This window comes from Schistosoma haematobium, chromosome ZW (genome assembly GCF_000699445.3).
Source record: "Schistosoma haematobium chromosome ZW, whole genome shotgun sequence".
Lineage (NCBI taxonomy): Eukaryota > Metazoa > Platyhelminthes > Trematoda > Strigeidida > Schistosomatidae > Schistosoma > Schistosoma haematobium.
The window spans coordinates 4,464,565-4,484,716 of record NC_067195.1 but is presented as its reverse complement, the minus strand read 5'-3'; the positions used below and the strand labels follow the sequence as shown (position 1 = coordinate 4,484,716).

At 33.4% G+C, this 20,152-nt stretch overlaps 2 protein-coding genes across 3 annotated transcripts; one reads left to right on the top strand and one right to left on the bottom strand.

Annotated features, from left to right (window-relative positions):
• Positions 1-6,341: 6,341 nt before the first annotated feature.
• Positions 6,342-12,173, bottom strand: MS3_00002626 (uncharacterized protein; the record flags this gene model as incomplete). The annotated part of the gene is made up of 3 exons (XM_035732230.2): positions 6,342-8,472; positions 9,154-10,243; positions 12,167-12,173. The coding sequence occupies 3 exons, from the start codon at positions 12,171-12,173 to the stop codon at positions 6,342-6,344; spliced, it is 3,228 nt and encodes a 1,075-aa protein (XP_035588365.2).
• A 3,961-nt stretch (positions 12,174-16,134) lies between these two features.
• Positions 16,135-19,428, top strand: SOD2_1 (Superoxide dismutase (Mn), mitochondrial; the record flags this gene model as incomplete). 2 transcript variants are annotated; one of them, XM_012936278.2, is made up of 3 exons in its annotated part: positions 16,135-16,628; positions 17,732-17,999; positions 19,143-19,288. In XM_012936278.2, exons 1-3 carry the CDS (start codon positions 16,338-16,340, stop codon positions 19,286-19,288), a joined length of 705 nt encoding a protein of 234 aa, XP_012791732.1. In that variant the 5' UTR covers positions 16,135-16,337. The 2 variants fall into 2 exon arrangements, with proteins under 2 accessions (XP_012791732.1, XP_051070202.1); XM_051210232.1 differs by having other exon boundaries at positions 16,135-19,428.
• Positions 19,429-20,152: the final 724 nt, after the last annotated feature.

Genomic DNA, 20,152 nt, shown 5'->3' with positions numbered 1-20,152 from the left:
GTTCCTGGGTTTGAGTCCAGGGAGTGGGATCGTGGATACGTACTGTCGAAAGGTTCCACACTATTACAAAACAGCTATCCACTGCTTCTAGATTTTCAGTGGTGATTTACCTTAGATCGACTCCTGATTTCAACTATGAAAATATTCTAAATCTCCAAAAATTTACCAATCGAATCAATAATCTATCAGAACACATTAACAAATCATTAAATTATACTATTAGTTGATCATTCAATAGTGACCGATGTCATGTTTACCCTGTCTACTATTCCTATCGATCAACTTGGAATATACTCACTAGTCTAAATGAAATGATAATTTGAGCGTTATATTTTGATGTTCGATGCTTAGAAATAGTCGACAAGAAACGATAGTGTTTTCTTTCAATCATATCCAATCACTTGGCAACATTAATTGATGATCCATCCTTTAGTTAACATACGCAATATTAAGGATTACATTGAGTTCTATATATTACTTGATAATTAATTAGAGTAATCTTTGGTTTGTTTGTTTTTTTAATGCACAAATGAGGAAGTCAGAAAACCTGATTATTGATTTACAGTAAGCTAATTTGTAAAAGTCATTGATTGATTTAGTTTCTATGATCATTACCGGAGTTTGATTAAGCAATAAACGAGTTATGTAAAAGATGGGTTTAGTCTATCCATTAAACTTATTGTAACTAAGAGGTTAACTTATTTAAAAGTAATTTGTTGTTGAGACTTCATTTTGATTACAATCTTTGAATGTTTTCTTATATTATAAAATAATTAATGTATACAATGGTAACTTTCAGATGTTGATCTTAATTAGTTGTATCATTTATGGTCAATGAATCCAATTAATAGTCTTTTTTAATTAAGCTATTGACATAATGGATCTAATAATGGTTACATTAATTAACTCTTGTTTACTGAAAAGGGGTTTTGTGAAGATTGTAGTAATTTCAACAGTTGAGATCATGAGTCAACTGAAGCTAAATCGCCATGGAAAACCTGAAAGCACTGGACGGCTCAATTTTGTGGATTAGTTGAAGTTAGACATTAACACCGTTGGATGCCAGCCAGCTCAGTGATTCAGCTGATAGGTCCTGGGCTCGAATCCCACGAGGCGGGGTCGTGGATGCGTACTTCCGAGGAGTCCCACAATGGGACGAAACGGCCGTCCACTGCTCCTAGGTTTTTCATGATGGTCTAACTTCAATTGACTCATGGTCTTAACTGTTAAAAATTATATATAGTTCATAAAAACTCAAGTTTATTATGATGGCTTTATTTTAATCTAATATCTATAATACTACTGTATGATATTATATTCAACAAAAAGGAATAAAACTTACATATGACAGTATTGTAACTCCGCCTGGAGTCCCTCTGGGAGCTACTGCCGGTCCCAAGCCCGGATAAAAGCGGAGGGTTGGGCATGGGTCTAGCGACCCCATCCGATAGAAAACTAACTCACTAAAAAACGCCAACCAGAAAATTAACGACAGACTTAAGTCTCAGTTGAAAGTTATGACTTGACGAATACTTACTTACTTGTAGTAGATAAGCTTAAATAAGATTTTACTTAAAATATAATTAACCAGTGTCAATTAATGTTTTCTTAGAGAGTTGGTTTTCTATGAAACGGGGTCGCCAACTTATGGCCAGCTCACCTCGTTTATGCAAACTTGGGACTGACAGTAGGCCCAGAGGGGCTTCAGGAGGAGTTTAACCATTGTCACTAGTCATGCAGTATTGAAAATTGATTAGAGTTGGAAATGTAATTTGTTGAATGATATTGAAGGTGCATAAGATCGTGGGATTGAACTCGTTTGTATTCAGGATATACAATCAACATACTAAAAGAAGAAATATGTTTGATACTCACAGATTTTCAACAGATCTCTAATTGAACCCACATCATATTTTAAAGTATTCTCAATTTTTTTTAATTTTCGGTAAATATTTTACTGAGGAATAGATTATATGAGGATCATTCAAATTATCACCGCCAACTTTATTTAAAATCGTCGTTTCCTGTTAAAAATAAGGATGAAAAAACTACAACTTTAAATAAATTCACTTGATATTGTTTACTTGAATCGTCCCATTGATGTTTAGGACTGCAATTGATCGGTCTCTTATTGACATATGTGTATTCTGTGAAAACTGCCTCGATATTACCTTAGTTTACAAGCTTTATAAGCAGTGGACGCATGTTTCGTCTTACTTGGGACTCGTCAGCTCGATGTACCTTCATTTCAGAATTGATGTTTACGCAATACCGTTTGCTTCAAACGCCATCACGTTATCCACTTAGCTACTGAATCCTGATAACTACCTGCTTGTTCATGTGTCTGATGAATCCCAAATAGGACGAAACGCGTATCCTAGATTCCACTGTTAATTACTATCTATCATTGCTTATATAACTTGTAATTCTATTAAAGTTTCAATCCACTTTTTTTCCCGTGTTATTACATTTTTCTGATTAGTTTAATGTTTGTAGAATGTAATTAATTATTTATATTAAATTTTCTATATGTGTACTACATCTAAAGTTGTTAGTCTTTAAACCATTGAGAAACTACTTTGTTTAAGGCAATGTAATTGTACTTAAATACTTACTTACTTAATGACGTCTGTTACTCCTCGTGGAGGAGCATAGGCCTCTTACCAGCATTCTCCATCCAACCCTGTCCTGGACAATTCTTTCCAGCTCTTTTCAGTTAGTATTCATCCTTTTCATATCTGCTTCTATTTCCCGATCTTTGAAATATGATCATTTATAAATAGATGTACATTTTGATAGTTGAAATTGTGGAAGAAGTGTATGTATATATGTAACATTTGTTAAAAACAATGGATCATAAGTTTAATAAATTTTTAATGTCATTTTTGTTTGAAGAATTCTAACGTGTTAGTTAATAACTGATCATTGTGAAACAATCAATTGAATGGAATTCATCACAGTACACTGACCTTATTGACTACGAGAAAGCATTTGATAGCGTGGACAGGACAATACTATGGAAGCTTCTTTGACACTATGGCGTGCCTGAGAAGATAGTCAATATCATAAGGAATTCCAGTGATGGATTAAACTGCAAAATCGTGCATGCATAACAGTTGACAGACTCATTCGAAGTAAAGACCGGTGTCTGACAAGGTTGCTTATTCTCATACTTTCTCTTTCTCCGGGTGATAGACTGGGTCACGAAGACGTCAAAATCAGAGGGGAAGCATGGGATACAGTGAACAGCTGGAATGCAGCTTGACGATCTAGACTTCGTAGATTATCTGGCCCTTCTATCACACATGCAACAACAAATGCAGGAGAAGACAACCAGTGTATCAGCAGCCTCAGCAGCAGTAGGTCTCAACATACACAAAGAGAGAAGCAAGATTCTCCCATACAACACAGTATGCACCAATCAAATCACACTTGGAAGATGTAAAATCTTTTACATATCTGGACAGCATCATTGGTGGACATGATGGATCTGATGCAGATGTGGAGGCGCAGATCAACAATGCAAGAGCAGCATATCTGCGATTCAAGAAGATCTGGAACTCAAAACAACTGTCAACCAACACCATGTTCAGAATTTTCGATACAAATATCAAGACAGTTCTACTGTATGGGGTGGAAATCTGGTGAAATACGAAAGCCATCATCCAGAAGATATAGGTGTTTATTAACAGTTGTGTGCGCAAAGTACTTCGGATCTGTTGGCCAGACACTATCAGTGACAACGTACTGTAGGAGAGGACAAACCAGATTTCAGTGGAGGAAGAACTGAGGAAGAAGCACTGGAAGTGGATAGGACATATATTGAGGAAATCAATCAGCTGCGTCACAAGACAAGCCCTCATTCGGAATCCTCAAGGTCAAAGGAGGATAGGAAGACCGATGAACACATTACGCCATGAAATAGAGACAGGTATGATTAGAATGAACAAGAATTGGATGGAACTAGGAGTGAAGCTCCAGGACAGAGTGGGTTGGAGAATGCTGATCGGCAGTCTGTGCTCTATTGGGAGTAACGGGCGTAGGTAAGTAATTAGGTATGTTAATAATTGAATCAGTCATTACGTTGTTGTACTGCTTTCTTGATTCAGTTATAAATAGTATATTTATCAGTATTAACCAGTATTTTTAACTAAACCTGTTATATTCTATAACCTGTCAAATATTGTGTGACAAAGTCACTGATCAAAATACCGACTTCTATGACATTGTCCCTGTTCTGGACCAATAATACATCATCTAATACTAGAAGCTTTGAGTCAACTCTCGGTCCTTATTGGTCCTCTGTATAGTAAGTTCTAGTCCAGCCCATCCTGCCCAGTCCACAACACAGAATCAACTTTCGCTGTATGAATCGTATATTTCAGAAATACGTGATTTATATACAGGCAGACCAGATCTCATCACATCATAAAATGAAAAAAAAATTGACTACACAAGATCAAGCCAAAAGTGCCTGTGATTATGTGAGAATGTAACTAATAGATTAGGAATAACTTAAGAAAGGTAGGTCATATAACAGTAGCCAATAGGTCAAATGAAAGCTTATGATATATATATCTTCGTGTTATTGTTATGTCTGTATAAACATGTATGCTTAATCACATATGACAGCCTATGCAGACATTCTTCACTCTAGCTTATATGTCAATTGCTGAGATCGTTCGATCAATCATTCGCTTTCTCATATATGTATATGCTTCAATTTTACTGACTGATTCAACTCTTCATTCGATTCTTAATTTGAGTCTTAATTCACCTCTATATTCGACCGTTCGTGTACATTAGTTTTTCTGCTCGAATTTGCCTAGGGTGCTTGAGTCTTAATGATCTATCCTATCCGATAAAAAAATGTAGTTTCGTTTGCCACTTAAGTGTTAATCGCTAATTACTACTACCACTACTACTATTACACATTTATAAGTTATTCCCATGTTTCATAAGCGTACTTTAACATCGTAATACTACACAACACACATATTGTGGTCAATGTTAGCTAATCTAAAACAGATGCTATGTTGATGCACCTAATCAATCATTCAACTATACGGAAAAATACGTTGCAATATATGACAGAAGGAATCTCAGTATTATATTGTTAAACTGATATTTTCACCTTTCAAAATAAATGATTGAAGTTGTTTGTTTAAGTTTTGTCAGTCTTCGTACGTTTGTTTATTACTGTTAAAGATTCACTTATTGATTACGAGAATCCTAACAGAAGAGTGTGTCAACTCGAATGACCATATTATAGATAAACATAATGAGAGAAACATCAGGAGATGAAAAGCATAGGGATCAAAACATAAATATCATTAATATTAAAAAATAAACGCAGTGAATATAGTTAGAGAATGAGAGATATACTGTAGAACATCTATGTATAGAATGAAAAGAATATAAGAAACGAATACATCTATAGCATTACCTAGGGTCCAACATTGGACCACAATTAAGTAGCGGATTCCAACTTGAAAGTTATAATCTCTTCATAAGACTCATATCAATAATTCGAGGATTCATAAACTGATATCGTTATCAAGGGCTCACCAGCTTTTGGTCAATGTACTTTTATTCTGTTTGACAAGGTACTTCAGAGCAGACGGTTATTAGAAGTGGGAAACACTTGCTCAAACTATCGAAGTCAGCAAAGTATTTTACTTAAAACAAGGATTAGAAATAAAATCCCGCATAAAGTTGACTTTCAAGGTGTAAGCTGATGTCCCTATCATATAAGAACCAATCAAGTATAGTTCAATTAAGATGGATCGTTCTAAACAAATGAGGTAAATTATTTATCTGATAAGACTGTTTGTAGGCTATCAAACTAGGAAATAGAATAAGAAGGATTGTGATGGTATAGTTCCTCTTCAGTATTGTACCAGTTAAATCTCAAGTGTTCACCATTTCCGTATCACCTTACCAAATATCTTAATACTTTATTGTTAAGAAATATGACAAGTTATGTCAACACACCATACCCGTCAAGTTCTAAGTTATCACATTCACTGACGTATCATTTTTGATCACCAGCTACAATCAGTATTAACAAATAAGTTTTTTTTCTTAGAAATAGTCAATTCATTGAAAAATATTTTAATACAAATAATAACAAGTAAAGAAAACATTGAAGATATTCCACATGAAAAACGGTATTAATGTACAAAGTTATTTTAACTACTCATGAGTAGTTAAAAATATAAGTCATAAATATTTTGATTTTACGGAATATATACTGTTATATAATACCGGGATCATAGATTGAATTGCCTTTTTATTTTCATTTTGCTTACATTCAAACAAACAAAAGAGGATAAAACATTTTATACTTGATCCTTAAATCGCTCTTTATCGGTAACACATGTTGAAGGTCTAGGTGTTTGATTAATTGTCTTTAATCTTGAAGTATATGTTGAATAATTAGATGGTTCATGAATCATGTCAATCTCTTTTATATTATTATTATTATTATTATTATTATTATTATTATACTTTGATGATCTATGCATATTTAATATACAATTTGGATTTTCACCTAATTTAATTAAAATATCCTTATCAAATGATACAACAGAATAAGAGGATCTTATTGAATGTTCATTATTTGTCCAAAATAATTTTTCTTCATTTATTTGAATTCTATTATTTTTTCGATCAAATTTCCGATCAGGATCATGTTTATAATTAGGATCATATTTGAAATCGAAATCTTTTTGAAATTTTGGTAAATAACCATGAAATATTAATTGATCATCAATTAATATAGTAAATTCTTTGACACCATATTCTGGTATTCTCATATAATTCCATAAACGTATACCAACAATACAAATTGGTTTATGAAATACAATAAAGATTTTATTAACCTCATTTGCTATCATTGAAGTTAACCAACAATGTTTAGACATAAGATTATAATTATTAGTAATTATATTATCAACTAATTTATCCACTGTACATATATGAGAATAGAATGGTTTATTACTATAAAGAGTATTTATTGAATTTGGATAGGTATATATTTGATTTTTATGTATTGGTATAATAGTACCATCATCAGATAATAATTGTATACCATTTAAACCAACATAGAATTGATTAGACCAATTCGAGTATATATTGAATTGATATACAAATCCTATTGGTAAATGATTATATTTATACCTGGTTGTTAAGCTATGTAAATCAGTATAATTTATTTGTACATCGGTTAACATAATAATTTGTTCAAATGAATATTCTAAATGTCCTGGTGCTTTTCTTAATAAAATTGTCAATTCATTTAGAATAGAATCATTTGAATTGAATTGTTTTAATTTAATATTTATTAATTTACAACTATAATCATAACCAATTTGACGATGATTATAATTCCATATACGTATAGAATTGAATAGTGATAAACATAATAAATTGCTGTTTATATTAGGATAAAATCTTAATATTGGAGGTGATAAATTAGGATTATATACAGTATACCACATATCATTAGGATCAGTAGTATGATTTTTTGTATTTAATAAATTTTTTATATTCCTACCACCAGTCGACAAAGCTGTATCATCATTATCATCATCATCATCATCATCATCATCATCATCATCATCATCATCATCATCATCATCATTTAGGCATACAGATTTGATTTGGATTGGATTTCCATGTTTATCTAAAAATTCAATCCCTGTTAATCCAATATATTTAGATCCTTTAATCCATGGTTCAAGTAAAGTCATTTCAATATAATATGTTGTCATTATTTGTAAATCATCATTATCTATTATAGTTAATTGTGATAAGGCTTTAGATAATAAATCATTCTCATTTACATCATACATAGAATTATATATCATAGGTTCTTTATTCAATAGTTCATCATTTGTTACCATGGTAACATCATTGTTATAATCTTGTTTACATTTCAATAAAGTATCATTTTGTCCAATTAAATTTAATATATTATTATCTGTAGAAAATAAAATGGTTTCACAAAAATCTTCTAAATGACCATCATTTAAACCAGTAGCTTTATGTATTTCATTATAAAATATTGGTTGATTATCTAAATAAATGATTAAATCTTTTACACCACAATATGAATCTATGTAAGATTTATTATAATTCCATATACGTATTAAACCAATAGATGATTGAATCCATTTAGGTAATGTTATTTCAATTAAATGTCGTTTATTATAATGAAATGTTGTTAACCACATATGTTTATCATTTTTAGTCCAATTAATACCATCAATTAAATTAATGATCATTTTGGAATTATCTAATGAATTAGTTGTTATATGACATAATTTTGTTATATTCATACCATTCGATAAAAATATTTCAATACCATTTAAACCAACATAATATGGATCACCCCATGTAGATATAATATCAAATAATAATTTATAACCAAATGGTAATTCAGGGATACTAATTGTTTTTGTAGACATTCTTAATGGATAATATATGATAGATTGTTGTTGTTTATTTATTTCATTATAGATGTAATAAGATGAATCGTTGTCCGTATTACTGTTGTTGATGTCGTTACCGTTGTTATTGTTCTTGTCGTCTTCGTCATTGTTATTGTTGTCGTCGTTGTTGTTACCGTTGTTATTGGTCTTGTCCTCTTCGTCATTGCTATAGTTGTTGTTATTATTATTATTATTATCGTCGTTGATGATACCGTTGTTACCGTTGTTATTGTTCTTGTCCTCTTCGTCATTGTTGTTGTTGTTGTTATTCCTAGAACTTCGACATTTATCATAATCATTAAAAATATCTAATGGATTCCATGATGTTTTAGATTGTTTATCATTATTGCATTGATCTATATATTGATATTTATGAATCAAAGGTTTCATATGGATTTGATTTAATGAATTATTTAATAATAAATCTTCATTGACATTACATAAAAAATTAATTTCAGTAGTATAACTACTACTATTACTAGTAATAGTGTTAGTAGTAGTAGTAGTCATAGTAGTATCATGATTATATGAATTAGAAAACCATACATTGAATTTCGTTGGAATATTATCACTGAATTCATTATCATTATCAATACATTGATTTCTATTCCGTTTCAAAGAAGATTCTTTCAAATGATCATCATTATGATGTAATAACTTTGTAATCCCATGAAATTGTTCAAAAGATATTATGTCACTAATCTTGAACATGATACTAATGACAGACATTTCCATAGAATGATCATTGTTATTTGGTAGAATATCATGATATAATGTAAATCTCTTCTTATCATAAATAACATAAAGATGACATTGTTTCACACCAATATTACATAAATCTGAATTTATATAATTCCATAGATTTAATGTAATTAGATCATGAAATGTAAATTGGTTTAATAAATACATAAATTTAATACGTAATGGTAAATGATCAATATGAGTGATCCACATCTCTTGATCAGTTTTGACATCATATATTGATTTAAATAGATGATCACTTTGCATGGATAATGAAGGACCACTACTACTACTATTATTATTGTTAGTAGTGGTAGTAGTAGTATTATCCTCTTGATTAATTTTATAGATATTGATTCGTTTAGGATAGATTTTCATTGATTTAGAATGATTTAATAAGATTTCAATACCATTTAAACCAATCCATAATTGATTACCCCAATTATTATATACATCTAAATGAAATGTAATTTGATTTGATTGTTCTATTTCTGATTGATTTATTATTATTTCATTAATGGATTCATTATTTTGTTTACAGGTTGGTGTTGATGCTACTCCTACTCCTGCTGATGCTGCTGCTGCTGCTCTTGTTGATGCTGCTGATGATGCGGATGATGAGGATGATGACGTAATTCGAAGTAAATTCTTACATAATATAGATTTTGGATGATATAATTGTAATAATGATTGATTTTTTTTATTAATTATTGATATATTTGGATAAAATGGTATATAAATATCACCCCATGTTTTACGTTGAATTTTTTTAATTATTCTATTTGTACTACTTTTATAATGTTTATTCTTTAATTTATAATAAGTAGTATCACGATACGGATAAGAATTATTTTTTAAATATTTTGTAGCTGCATTAAAATATAATTGAAAACCTTTTTCTAAACGTTCTTTTATTAAATCATCATTCGTTTTTTGATTTAATAATTTACGTTGTTTATTACGTTCTTGTAGTAAATTTAAATAATTTTCGTAATTCGTATTAATTTCTTTTATTGATTATATTGATTGATTGATTGATTAATTGATTAATTGATTGATTTATCATAAATAGAAAGATATTACGTAATCAGTATAAAATACAAAAAATAAAGGAATAAAAATATAAAAAAAACTTTGTACAAAATAGAAATATCAATTGTTGAGATCATGAGTCAATTGAAGCTAGATCATCATGGAAAACCTGAAAGCACTGGGCAGCGCGATCGTGGATGCGCACTGCTGAGGAGTCCCATAATAGAAAGAAACGGCCGTCTAGTGTTCCCAAGTTTTCCATGCTGATCTAGCTTCGATTAACTCATAATTTCAACGATTGAAAATAGAAATAATAGAGAAAAATTTTAAATATGTTTAACTGCTGATATAAATAATGGATGAATACAGTGGTCTTGAATGCTGTTAGAAATATGAGGGCGGTTATCACTTCCCAGTTGCCCACACCGTGTAAGGGTTCTTCTGGAGGTACCTGAAGAGGAAATTGTATTAGTTATGGTCTTAGTGACCTGAGAGCGTGACGACAGTGTCAAAGGGACAATTGCTTGAGGTTGGCCACACACGACCTTTTTATGAGTAATTCACTTTCGGACCTTGGGTTTGTTGCTTTCAGTCTTACCGCTGTTCAATCGACCTGTCTGATATGGTAGGACGTTGAGGAACGGTTGTTCTAGCCAGTATAGTTCGGTTGCTTCATCACGATAGACAAGCCCGACCACAACGTCAAAGTAGCAACAACGGGCGGGATAAATAATGGATACAAAGTTAGTTAACACAAGCAAAGGCAATATTAGAAGGATTCATAAGCTGAACATTTTTTTGTATGAACTCGACTCATATCAACAATGGAAATAGAATCATCAACAGTTATATTAGAATAGAAATACAAGAATGTTAAATGCACATAACTGTATATTCATTTCGAAATAAAACATCTGGCTTGGAGTATGACTATCGAATGGTTTAATCCGATTTTATTGGTTAACGTATGTCCAAGTTGTTGTACAATCGATTTGAATGCTTCGTATATAAATCCATATAATATCCACTTCGTTTGATTGACTATCTGTTTATCTGCTAATAAGGATCAGACCAGTCAAATTCAGTCCCGGATTTACTGAATATTCAACTGTCAATGTGATTTTTATATTTTAATACAACTGCTAGTGGTGCTACGTGCCAGTGTCAACAATAATCTAATTCTATCATGAAGAAATCTAATCCTAGTGTTAATTCAGAACTACCATGATCTCAGTCCAGATTAGTTCACTTAATCCTATTACAACTTTATTATTATTATTACTGTATATGCTAGTTGATTCAGTTACTTAAATAAATACTCAAGAACATTTGTATTGTAGTTCCTCAATCATAGAATATAAAGAAAACTATTATAAAAATCGGTCTAGTCTATATTGTAATAAAATGAATTTACACCGTTCAGAGTCCCACTTATTTAATGAATCTCAACTATTTATAGAGCAATATATCAACCGAATATAATTAACGGATGAATAAATAACCAGATAGCCAAAAAAAATGAAGGCAATATTTTAAGGATTCACAGGTAAAACATCTAAATTAATCGTACAACTGAACGCATTTTATCCATGTAAGATCGGGGCAATCCATTTGATAGTCACAGTCCCGATCAGACGTTGTATTCCGAGTTGGATAAATAGTTGTATAGATTTAATACCAATTTAATAAACATAATAATTCCTTCAAACCTAGATGTTTACATGACGTTGATGGTTTCATTTAAAGTATCTCAAATTGTTCTACGATTAGTTTGTTTAGAAACTAATAACACTAGAACTAGATTTATTCATAATAGAATAGTATACTAATGTTCCTCGATGAATGTACATTCACCGAGAAACATAAGTATACTAGTTCCCAATTAATACATTACCCACCAGCCATCAACTTTAAGACAATGAAAATAACAAACGGCACAACATATTGTTGACAAGTAAAAAGCGAACTTCTATAAACTACCACTTACCAATGCTCATCGTGTACAAGTCGATCAGATTATTGGAACTGTACTGATATTAAATCCCACAACCAAATGTATGCGTATAACAGTTTGCGTCTCGCCTGAAAGTCATCGTAGAGGTAGCGTGTTTAGAGGTCTGGGAAAAATAATAACAATAGGAAAAACAGGGCTTACGAATCATATGCACATAGAACACATCAATAATTCTAATCAAAGCGATCGATAACAGCTAGTATTAACACAAGTGTAACACTGAAACAAACTGAAAATAAAGTCTAAAAGCCAGAAGAATGAAATTTCGAATGTATTACATACGCACATTGTTGAGTGACTTTTGAAAACTCATAGTATTCTATCACTATAGCACTGTGTTTAAATGTTCAATAGCCTCTAAAGAGTTTTTGCATAGGTTAAATATACAAAACAAAGTTGAAAGCTTAAAATAGGTCTTTATTGTTATTTATACGGTAACTGTCAATTTTCATGACCTAACTAAAACTTCTGATCAGTTCAGTGTCAAGTAGAGTAAACGATGCTCTGAAGATTGTTGTTAGGAGTCATTTGGTGTACTACATATGTAACGCAATCATCTTTGCCACATGCCCTGTTTCGTAAAAGTCGGATATTAGGAAATTTCGCCCTTAATCAAACATACACTAAGTGGACACGACAGAAAAACGTTATTCTCTTCCCCATGTACTTCAATAATGATAGCCCGAGAAAAAATGACCAAAAGGCGTTGGCTGTTGGAAGAAATTGTGTATTAGAACATAACCAGTGATAGATTAACGTTATACTTTCAAAACTAATATCCACTTTACCCCAATGCAATTAATTTACACGAAAACAAGTAGTGGTGTGAATCGAAAAGCGTTTATCCAACAGCACTAACAGATTGGATTAATGCTCATGATCAAAGTTATACTGACAATGATAGATGATTAGCGATGTAGAAATAAATTACAGGAGTGTTCATTTTACCCGTAAATTATATTTCACCTAAGCTCTAAGACATAACCTACACCAAACTTTTCCATTTAGCTGCTTCCTTGCTAACAAACAGTGGCTATCGTACAGATGAAAATAAATATAACTAAACATTCTAAACAATAGGGAATACCAATAACGAAATATGAACTAGGCGAATTCCAGTGCTCTGATTATGCTATATCGATATTCTCAAGTACAGATTTGACGGCAGGTATTCTTCTAAGATGTGATATGAATCCTAGTATGTTCAAAGTGATATTAGTAAACCGAAGACCTTACTTAGAAAAGTCTCTATGTAACCTATCCCAAAGGTGCAAAGCGCTCAACTGAAGTGTGTCAGTAGAAATGCATCTAACGATGAATTTGGACCCCACTATCCTTGAAGTCCTGGCTTTGTAGCCAGTCCATGAAGAACGGATAGAATAGCATGTAGTCGTAGCTAACCCCTTGAAATAAATAGACTGTGCACGCATTCGGCTCCGGATCTGACAATGTTACTTTGCCGATGACTACTTGGTGATTTAATTTGGTCAAGAATTATTATTTCTTGTCACGCTCCGACTGAAACTCCTCCCTGCTTCTATAAGTTCAAAGTATAAATCTAACCCACTGTTATGAGGTTGCGTGTTCTCTATGTAACACCCATGCAGGAAGTTGTTGACTCATGGCTTGCAGTCTGTTACATGCTAATGTTAGACGAGCAGGTCAACACAACTGCACACGAAAAGCAAGTAGGACAGAATAATAATACTAAAAACGTATCGGGTTATTTCACCAATGTCTATGAAGAGCAACACTAAGCTTCTAGTTGAGTCTGCGAATACGAAAAAGGGCATATCTCGATGAATACACTAGAAAAGAACTTGTAAACGGCATACAGCTCCCTTAGCGAGGTTGCCTGAGGAATTCTGACCTAACAACAATCAACCAACGTCAATCACAACCTTTGCCACAATGACCTGGGCATTTTGCAACGTGAGCACCATTCAAATACAAAGAGGTCTTAAGGTGCTGAAACGCGAAAAAAACGTGTCGATGTAAACAGGATGTAATACAATCCTGGTGTTATGGAGAGACTTAGTGGGTTTGGATACAACTAACCTATCCTATTGTTCTATTGTTTGGAGTACATTACCATCGAAGTAGAGAAAAGCTGGCCACGTATGTATACGAATGTGATATCATGGTGCAGTCTTTCGACTGCTGGTCAATTTTTTAGCTACACATGGAGGCGAAGATCAAATGGTTTTTCGGCTAAGTAATGCGGACATCGAACTTCACTCTGCTATGTCTTATTGATTTATAAGATTAAGCAGTATTCAACAAGGCCCAGTGCCGTGACTGGTCACGTTGTGATTTTTTTTGGTTCAAAATATCAAATTCAACTACATGATCATTCAGGAGACACAAGGTCCCTGTGAAAACTCTACTATTCGATTAGACGTGCATGGAATTTATGATCGAACCATTATAAAATTCGGCATTCTTGACATAAGTAAGTACATGGTACTAGCCGTAAGCCGTTCCACTGTATTTACTATATACTTATCATCAAAACAAAGGACATGATAACCTCTCCATGGTATGGTCAAGACATTCTTCCCCATTTGCATTATACAACCGACAATGCAGACTCGATTTTAGAGTTTCTTCCAGGACATTAGGTAGTCCAACTTTGGAATTTTTAATAACCATTTCCAGTGTTTGCTTATAACGTTCTCTGGAAAAACCGTTGTATCATATAGTGTTATCTGAAAAAAGATGCTACACGGAGTCAGTTTAAGGGAGGTTAGTCGGAAGGGTACTTAGAATACAAATTGGACTTTAGTTATTTCATCTATGGTTTGTAACTTTGTAATCTATGCAGGATGGAATGATTAGGATAAATCTATTCGTGATGTGCCGTACGGCTCATAATCCCTTTCCCATTGATATATAATCAATGAATTTCAATGCTATGGAACATAGACGGCTTATAGGCGGCTTCCCAATGACTTGGCACATCGTAACTACCCTTGGATATCTTTACGAATATGAATTTCTGTACAGTCGTGACATCAACCTTACTGGAAATACTCTTATATTACAGATATTACTCAGTATACTAGACCAACGACAAACCAATTCTTTGTGTACCAGCACATACGAAAGCGATGTGCCATTGACTACATACTGGCGAATATTGTCTTGTCTGATGTGCATTTGCACACTACTTCTGGAATGAATTTCTTGGCACTAACTTTGAGACCACTCAACTAATTCGTCTAGATCAGCTTGAAGACCAAAATGATCAGCGTCATTATTTGTTGTTTCCCAGATTCTGACATCATCTGCAAACAATAATGTTGATTACTTAAGTAGTCGCGGTGATTCATTTACGTGGAAAAGAAAAAGGAGGGGATCTACGATGATGCCTTAGAATATATCATTTTGACTAGCTTCCACTCAAAGGGCGTTCGATTTATCGTCGCCCTTTGTTCCTGGCCACAGAGGAAGTTTCTCACTCACTCTTGTACGACACCTATAATTCCAAATTTCGAAAGTTTCTGCACAAAATCTGAGAGAGAAACCCAACCAAACGCTTTGCTAAAATCTATGTATACAGCATTGACAGAGAAATCATTATTTTGGTCTGTTTTCCCATTCTCTCTCGCAATAAGTAAGTTGGTTAAGCGTTAATGCTTATACTGAAACCCGTGTTGCTTAGGAGTTGACTGATTGTATGGTGATATGTAACTTAAGTACCTAACCAGGATTATTTATTACACCAATACTACTACTAAGCTGGCTAGACTGACAGGTCAGTAGTTGGGTACAATCTGTCTCTATCCACATTTTAGTGTAGAACTAACTACAGTATTTTTCCAATCCCTAAAGAGTTAAATGTAGGAAAGTGACACATTGAACGACATCATTAGATACATATAAAATATAAGAGGGACCATTCTTCCCAGAAACTCAAAGTATTCTATTTCTACCCAGACACATATCCCAGAGTACAAGCAATCTCCGACAACCAGGATTTGAGGTTTAAATTTGGGCATTGAAGTGCGCGAGGAGTTGTAGACGCTACAGGAGTTATAACTTTTCGTGCCCCAATGGCTACTTCACGCATCCTCAGATCCAGTATCATTCGTAATTATGGACTACGTTTTAAACACACATTGCCCCCTTTACCATACGAACACAATGCTTTGGAACCCTTAATATCAGGAGAAATTATGCAGTTACATCATTCCAAACATCATGCAGCATATGTTAATAATCTCAATATTGCTGAGGAACAGCTTGCTGAAGCTATCTCGAAAAGTGACGTTACAAAAATGGTATCTCTTCAGGTCAGTCGTCGTGGTTCAAATATTGGTGAAAATGATATATTCTTGGGAGGAGTATTTATACTTAGATATAAGTATTCCGTCTGAGTGTCACTTCAAATGCTTAATACATAGTACCTCATACTATAATATGAAAATAGTAGGTTTTTTCACATTTTAAGACGTAAATCGGTTATGTAGACATCCTTACACATGACAGGTCATTGACTTTGAATACTTCGCTAGAAACTATCATTAAATTCTATATAAGGGAGTTTTTTTCCCTTAATCAAAATGATAAAATCTTGCGAATAATGATTTTGTAAGTTTAGTAATAATAACTAACTGGTACACTAAACAATTGACACTAATTAGTTATAATATATGAGGATTTCTTTAGGTTATGTGCTGGTTACTCTACACTTTTTAACCATTTGCAAACTGAAGAACTCAGTCTTAGGAGTCTGTCTGTAGAAAAACAATAAACCTCACACTCAAAGTTAAACTATCACGCTAATGCATTGTTCCGTAATTGACTGAAATATATGAACAGTACTAAGTCTGCTATTTTTGGTCTACTGTATCAAGCCTATTAGAAGTCGTGAATTGCTTGTCTAGTTTCAAAACCTCAATGTATTACGGTGACCTCGTGAGGAAGGACTTGCTTCAAAAACTATAAGCAAGCAGTAACGGAGTAATGGGTAATTGCAGTGTTACATCGGCCAAGAAATGTAAATGTCGTATTGGTCTTTTTCAATTATTCGTCCGTACTGAAATCGGTAGAAAGTTGTTTTCCAAGTTAGGAACAAGGACTTTAGTCGAAAAAGTTCTAGTCGTAAACGTGGTTTGGCTTTGACAAAGATGTAAGTTGATAGTAAACTATAGAATGATATACTAGCAGCTCATATGTTTGGCTTATTAATTTATACCTTCATTAAATATATCGTTTTGCACCTCCAAACTTACTCCCTCTCGTCCTAAATTATATGTATCAAATCATTCATCTAACTCAAGTTTATTTACTCAGCTTTGCGCCATAATTTTAACTGGGGATGCTAGTCAGCTGCTTCCTTTTGTTGATAAGCATGACATTTCTAAACAATTTTATTTGGTAGTGGACCCCGTTAATTGTGTTAAAATTCACTGCTTTTCCAATATTTTTAAATGTTTTCTATTAGCCAGCACTCCGTTTTAATGGTGGAGGACATATCAATCACAGCATCTTTTGGCATAATCTTAGTTCTCAAGGTGGGGGTGTCCCTACGGGTAGTTTAGCTAATGCTATTAATGATGAGTTTGGGTCGTTTGATAACTTCAAGTCAAAACTGTCTGCTGCAACAATTGCTATCCAGGGTTCGGGTTGGGGTTGGCTTGGATATAATCCCAACACAAAGCGTTTACAAATTGCCACATGCGCTAATCAAGACCCTCTTGAAGGGACTACGGGTAAATCTTAAGATGACTTTCACATACGCATAATGCCATTTGGTTAACTAATAAGCTTCAGAGTGTAAGGAGTATAGTTTTTCTGTTATCTAACTCCTAGTTGCAAAGCTGTGGTTTAAGTTTGCGTTAAAGCTTCACCTGTACTACAGTTTGTCCAAATATGGTATTTATTGGATTCACAAAACAACTATGACTTAAGGTCCATTAACCCATAAAGATCTGTATTCGCAACTAAAGCACTCAATTCTCAACTGTTAACTTTCAGTTCCCAGGTTCTCTTTACCTATTTCATAACGTGCAGTTGGATGGTGTCAGAACTTAAGAATTGATTGTTGTCTATGATTGAAACTTACAAGGATGATCAAGTCATTTCCATGATAGTATCTTAGTTGATATCATCACTAAGTATGACGGTAAGATTAACTCATAGCCTTCGAATGCTCTGATACGGCCGAGGACAGGTAGAGTCCACTATCCCTCTCGAAATGCTCTCACATAGACATGCGTATACAGCTGCTGCTAGGAAAGTCCTACTCACTGCCTTCTAGCAGAAGGGATACTGTTTACAAATTTGAGAGGACGGCGCTTTAACCGGGCTTGTGCATACGGAGGATCCCAGTTAGGAGAGTTGGAAAACCCTGATTACAAACCAGTGGTGCACACGGACACCCGGATCCTGAGGGAACAAATAACGTACGAACCTATTTATGGTCACCGGCTACCATGAGCCTGCATCTCCTAAAGATGCTCCACTGCTTCGTGGATTAGGTCAAAGACTCGGGTTGTGGCCTCCTAAGAAAGCCACGTGCTTCGGTATGGGCGCTTAAGGAGTATCTCAGCCCTCACACAAATCGAGTGAAGTGTGACGCATATGTATTTGGTTCCCCCTTGTGCCAAGGTGTATGTGTTTAAGTAAATAAATAAGGCTCTTACAATGTAACACTACAAAATCCTAAGAATAATGACAGATATTATAGTGTAAACATAAGAACATTTTAGCGCCATCAATATATCACAGGTAATAATAAAGTGAAAGCGATCTTAAACTCTTTTGTGTAGAAATTTTTGACAAATACTAAAAATCTTTATTAACACCTCTATTCAAAGCTTAATGTACCTATTGAATTTTATTAAAATTTATAGGTTTGAAACCTTTACTTGGGATTGACGTTTGGGAGCATGCATATTATCTTCAGTACAAAAATGTACGTCCAGACTATGTAAAGGCGATTTGGGATATTATAAATTGGAGCGATGTAGCTAAACGATTCGATCTCTGTAGGAAATAATTTCATCGTACTATCGTCTGTCAAACTCAGAACTGTCTCATCTCCTTTTGTACGATTTTCAGCAGTAGTTTCGTTATATCTTGCTATTTGTACGTCACATTGATTATTTCTCAAAAATAAATTCATTTACAAGTGCTTCAGTCGATTTTTTTCTTTTCAGAAATAGGTTTCGCCAGTCGCGTAAGTCATACCTGTTTGTCGAAGAGATACTTAGTTACTGTCAGTAGATGTTAGAAGAAAAATAAGTAAATATTAATAGCCACTCCTGAATTTCACAGCAAACGCTCTCGACTTCACTGAGGTTTACCAGTCACCCTGATAGTTAATTATTTGAGATACCCTTGTGCATAGATCTAGAGTGAGATGGAAACTCCAAATAACTTAGTAATAACTGGTTTTTCTTAAATAAACTTGTGACTTATAGGATCTGGGAGCTGATATTGATACGCGATCTTACTATACACGAGCCCAACCGGTTACGTGAATGAAAGAACAAAGTGATAAATTTTATTGATTAAACCAAATCGACCATATATGTACTCATTCGTACGTTTGCCTCTTGGCATATTATCTCTTAAAAATGAAACCTGTGTTTTGGCTAATTACCGTTCACTTATTATTCAGTCGATTTCTGATCAACCCAATATATCAGCCGATATAAAATTAATAAAATATGTTGGGAACCCCCCTTTTTGAATTGCATTTTTGCAAGGTTTCTATAGTGTCCTAAAATAAGATAATTAGATCAAAGAAGTTCATCTTCTCTCATCAAGGGTGACAATTTTTGTTCACAACATGGTCATCCCTCGGTTGATTGAAAACACAGATAATTGCTTTTCCAAACGAAAAGGTAGATAGGACTGT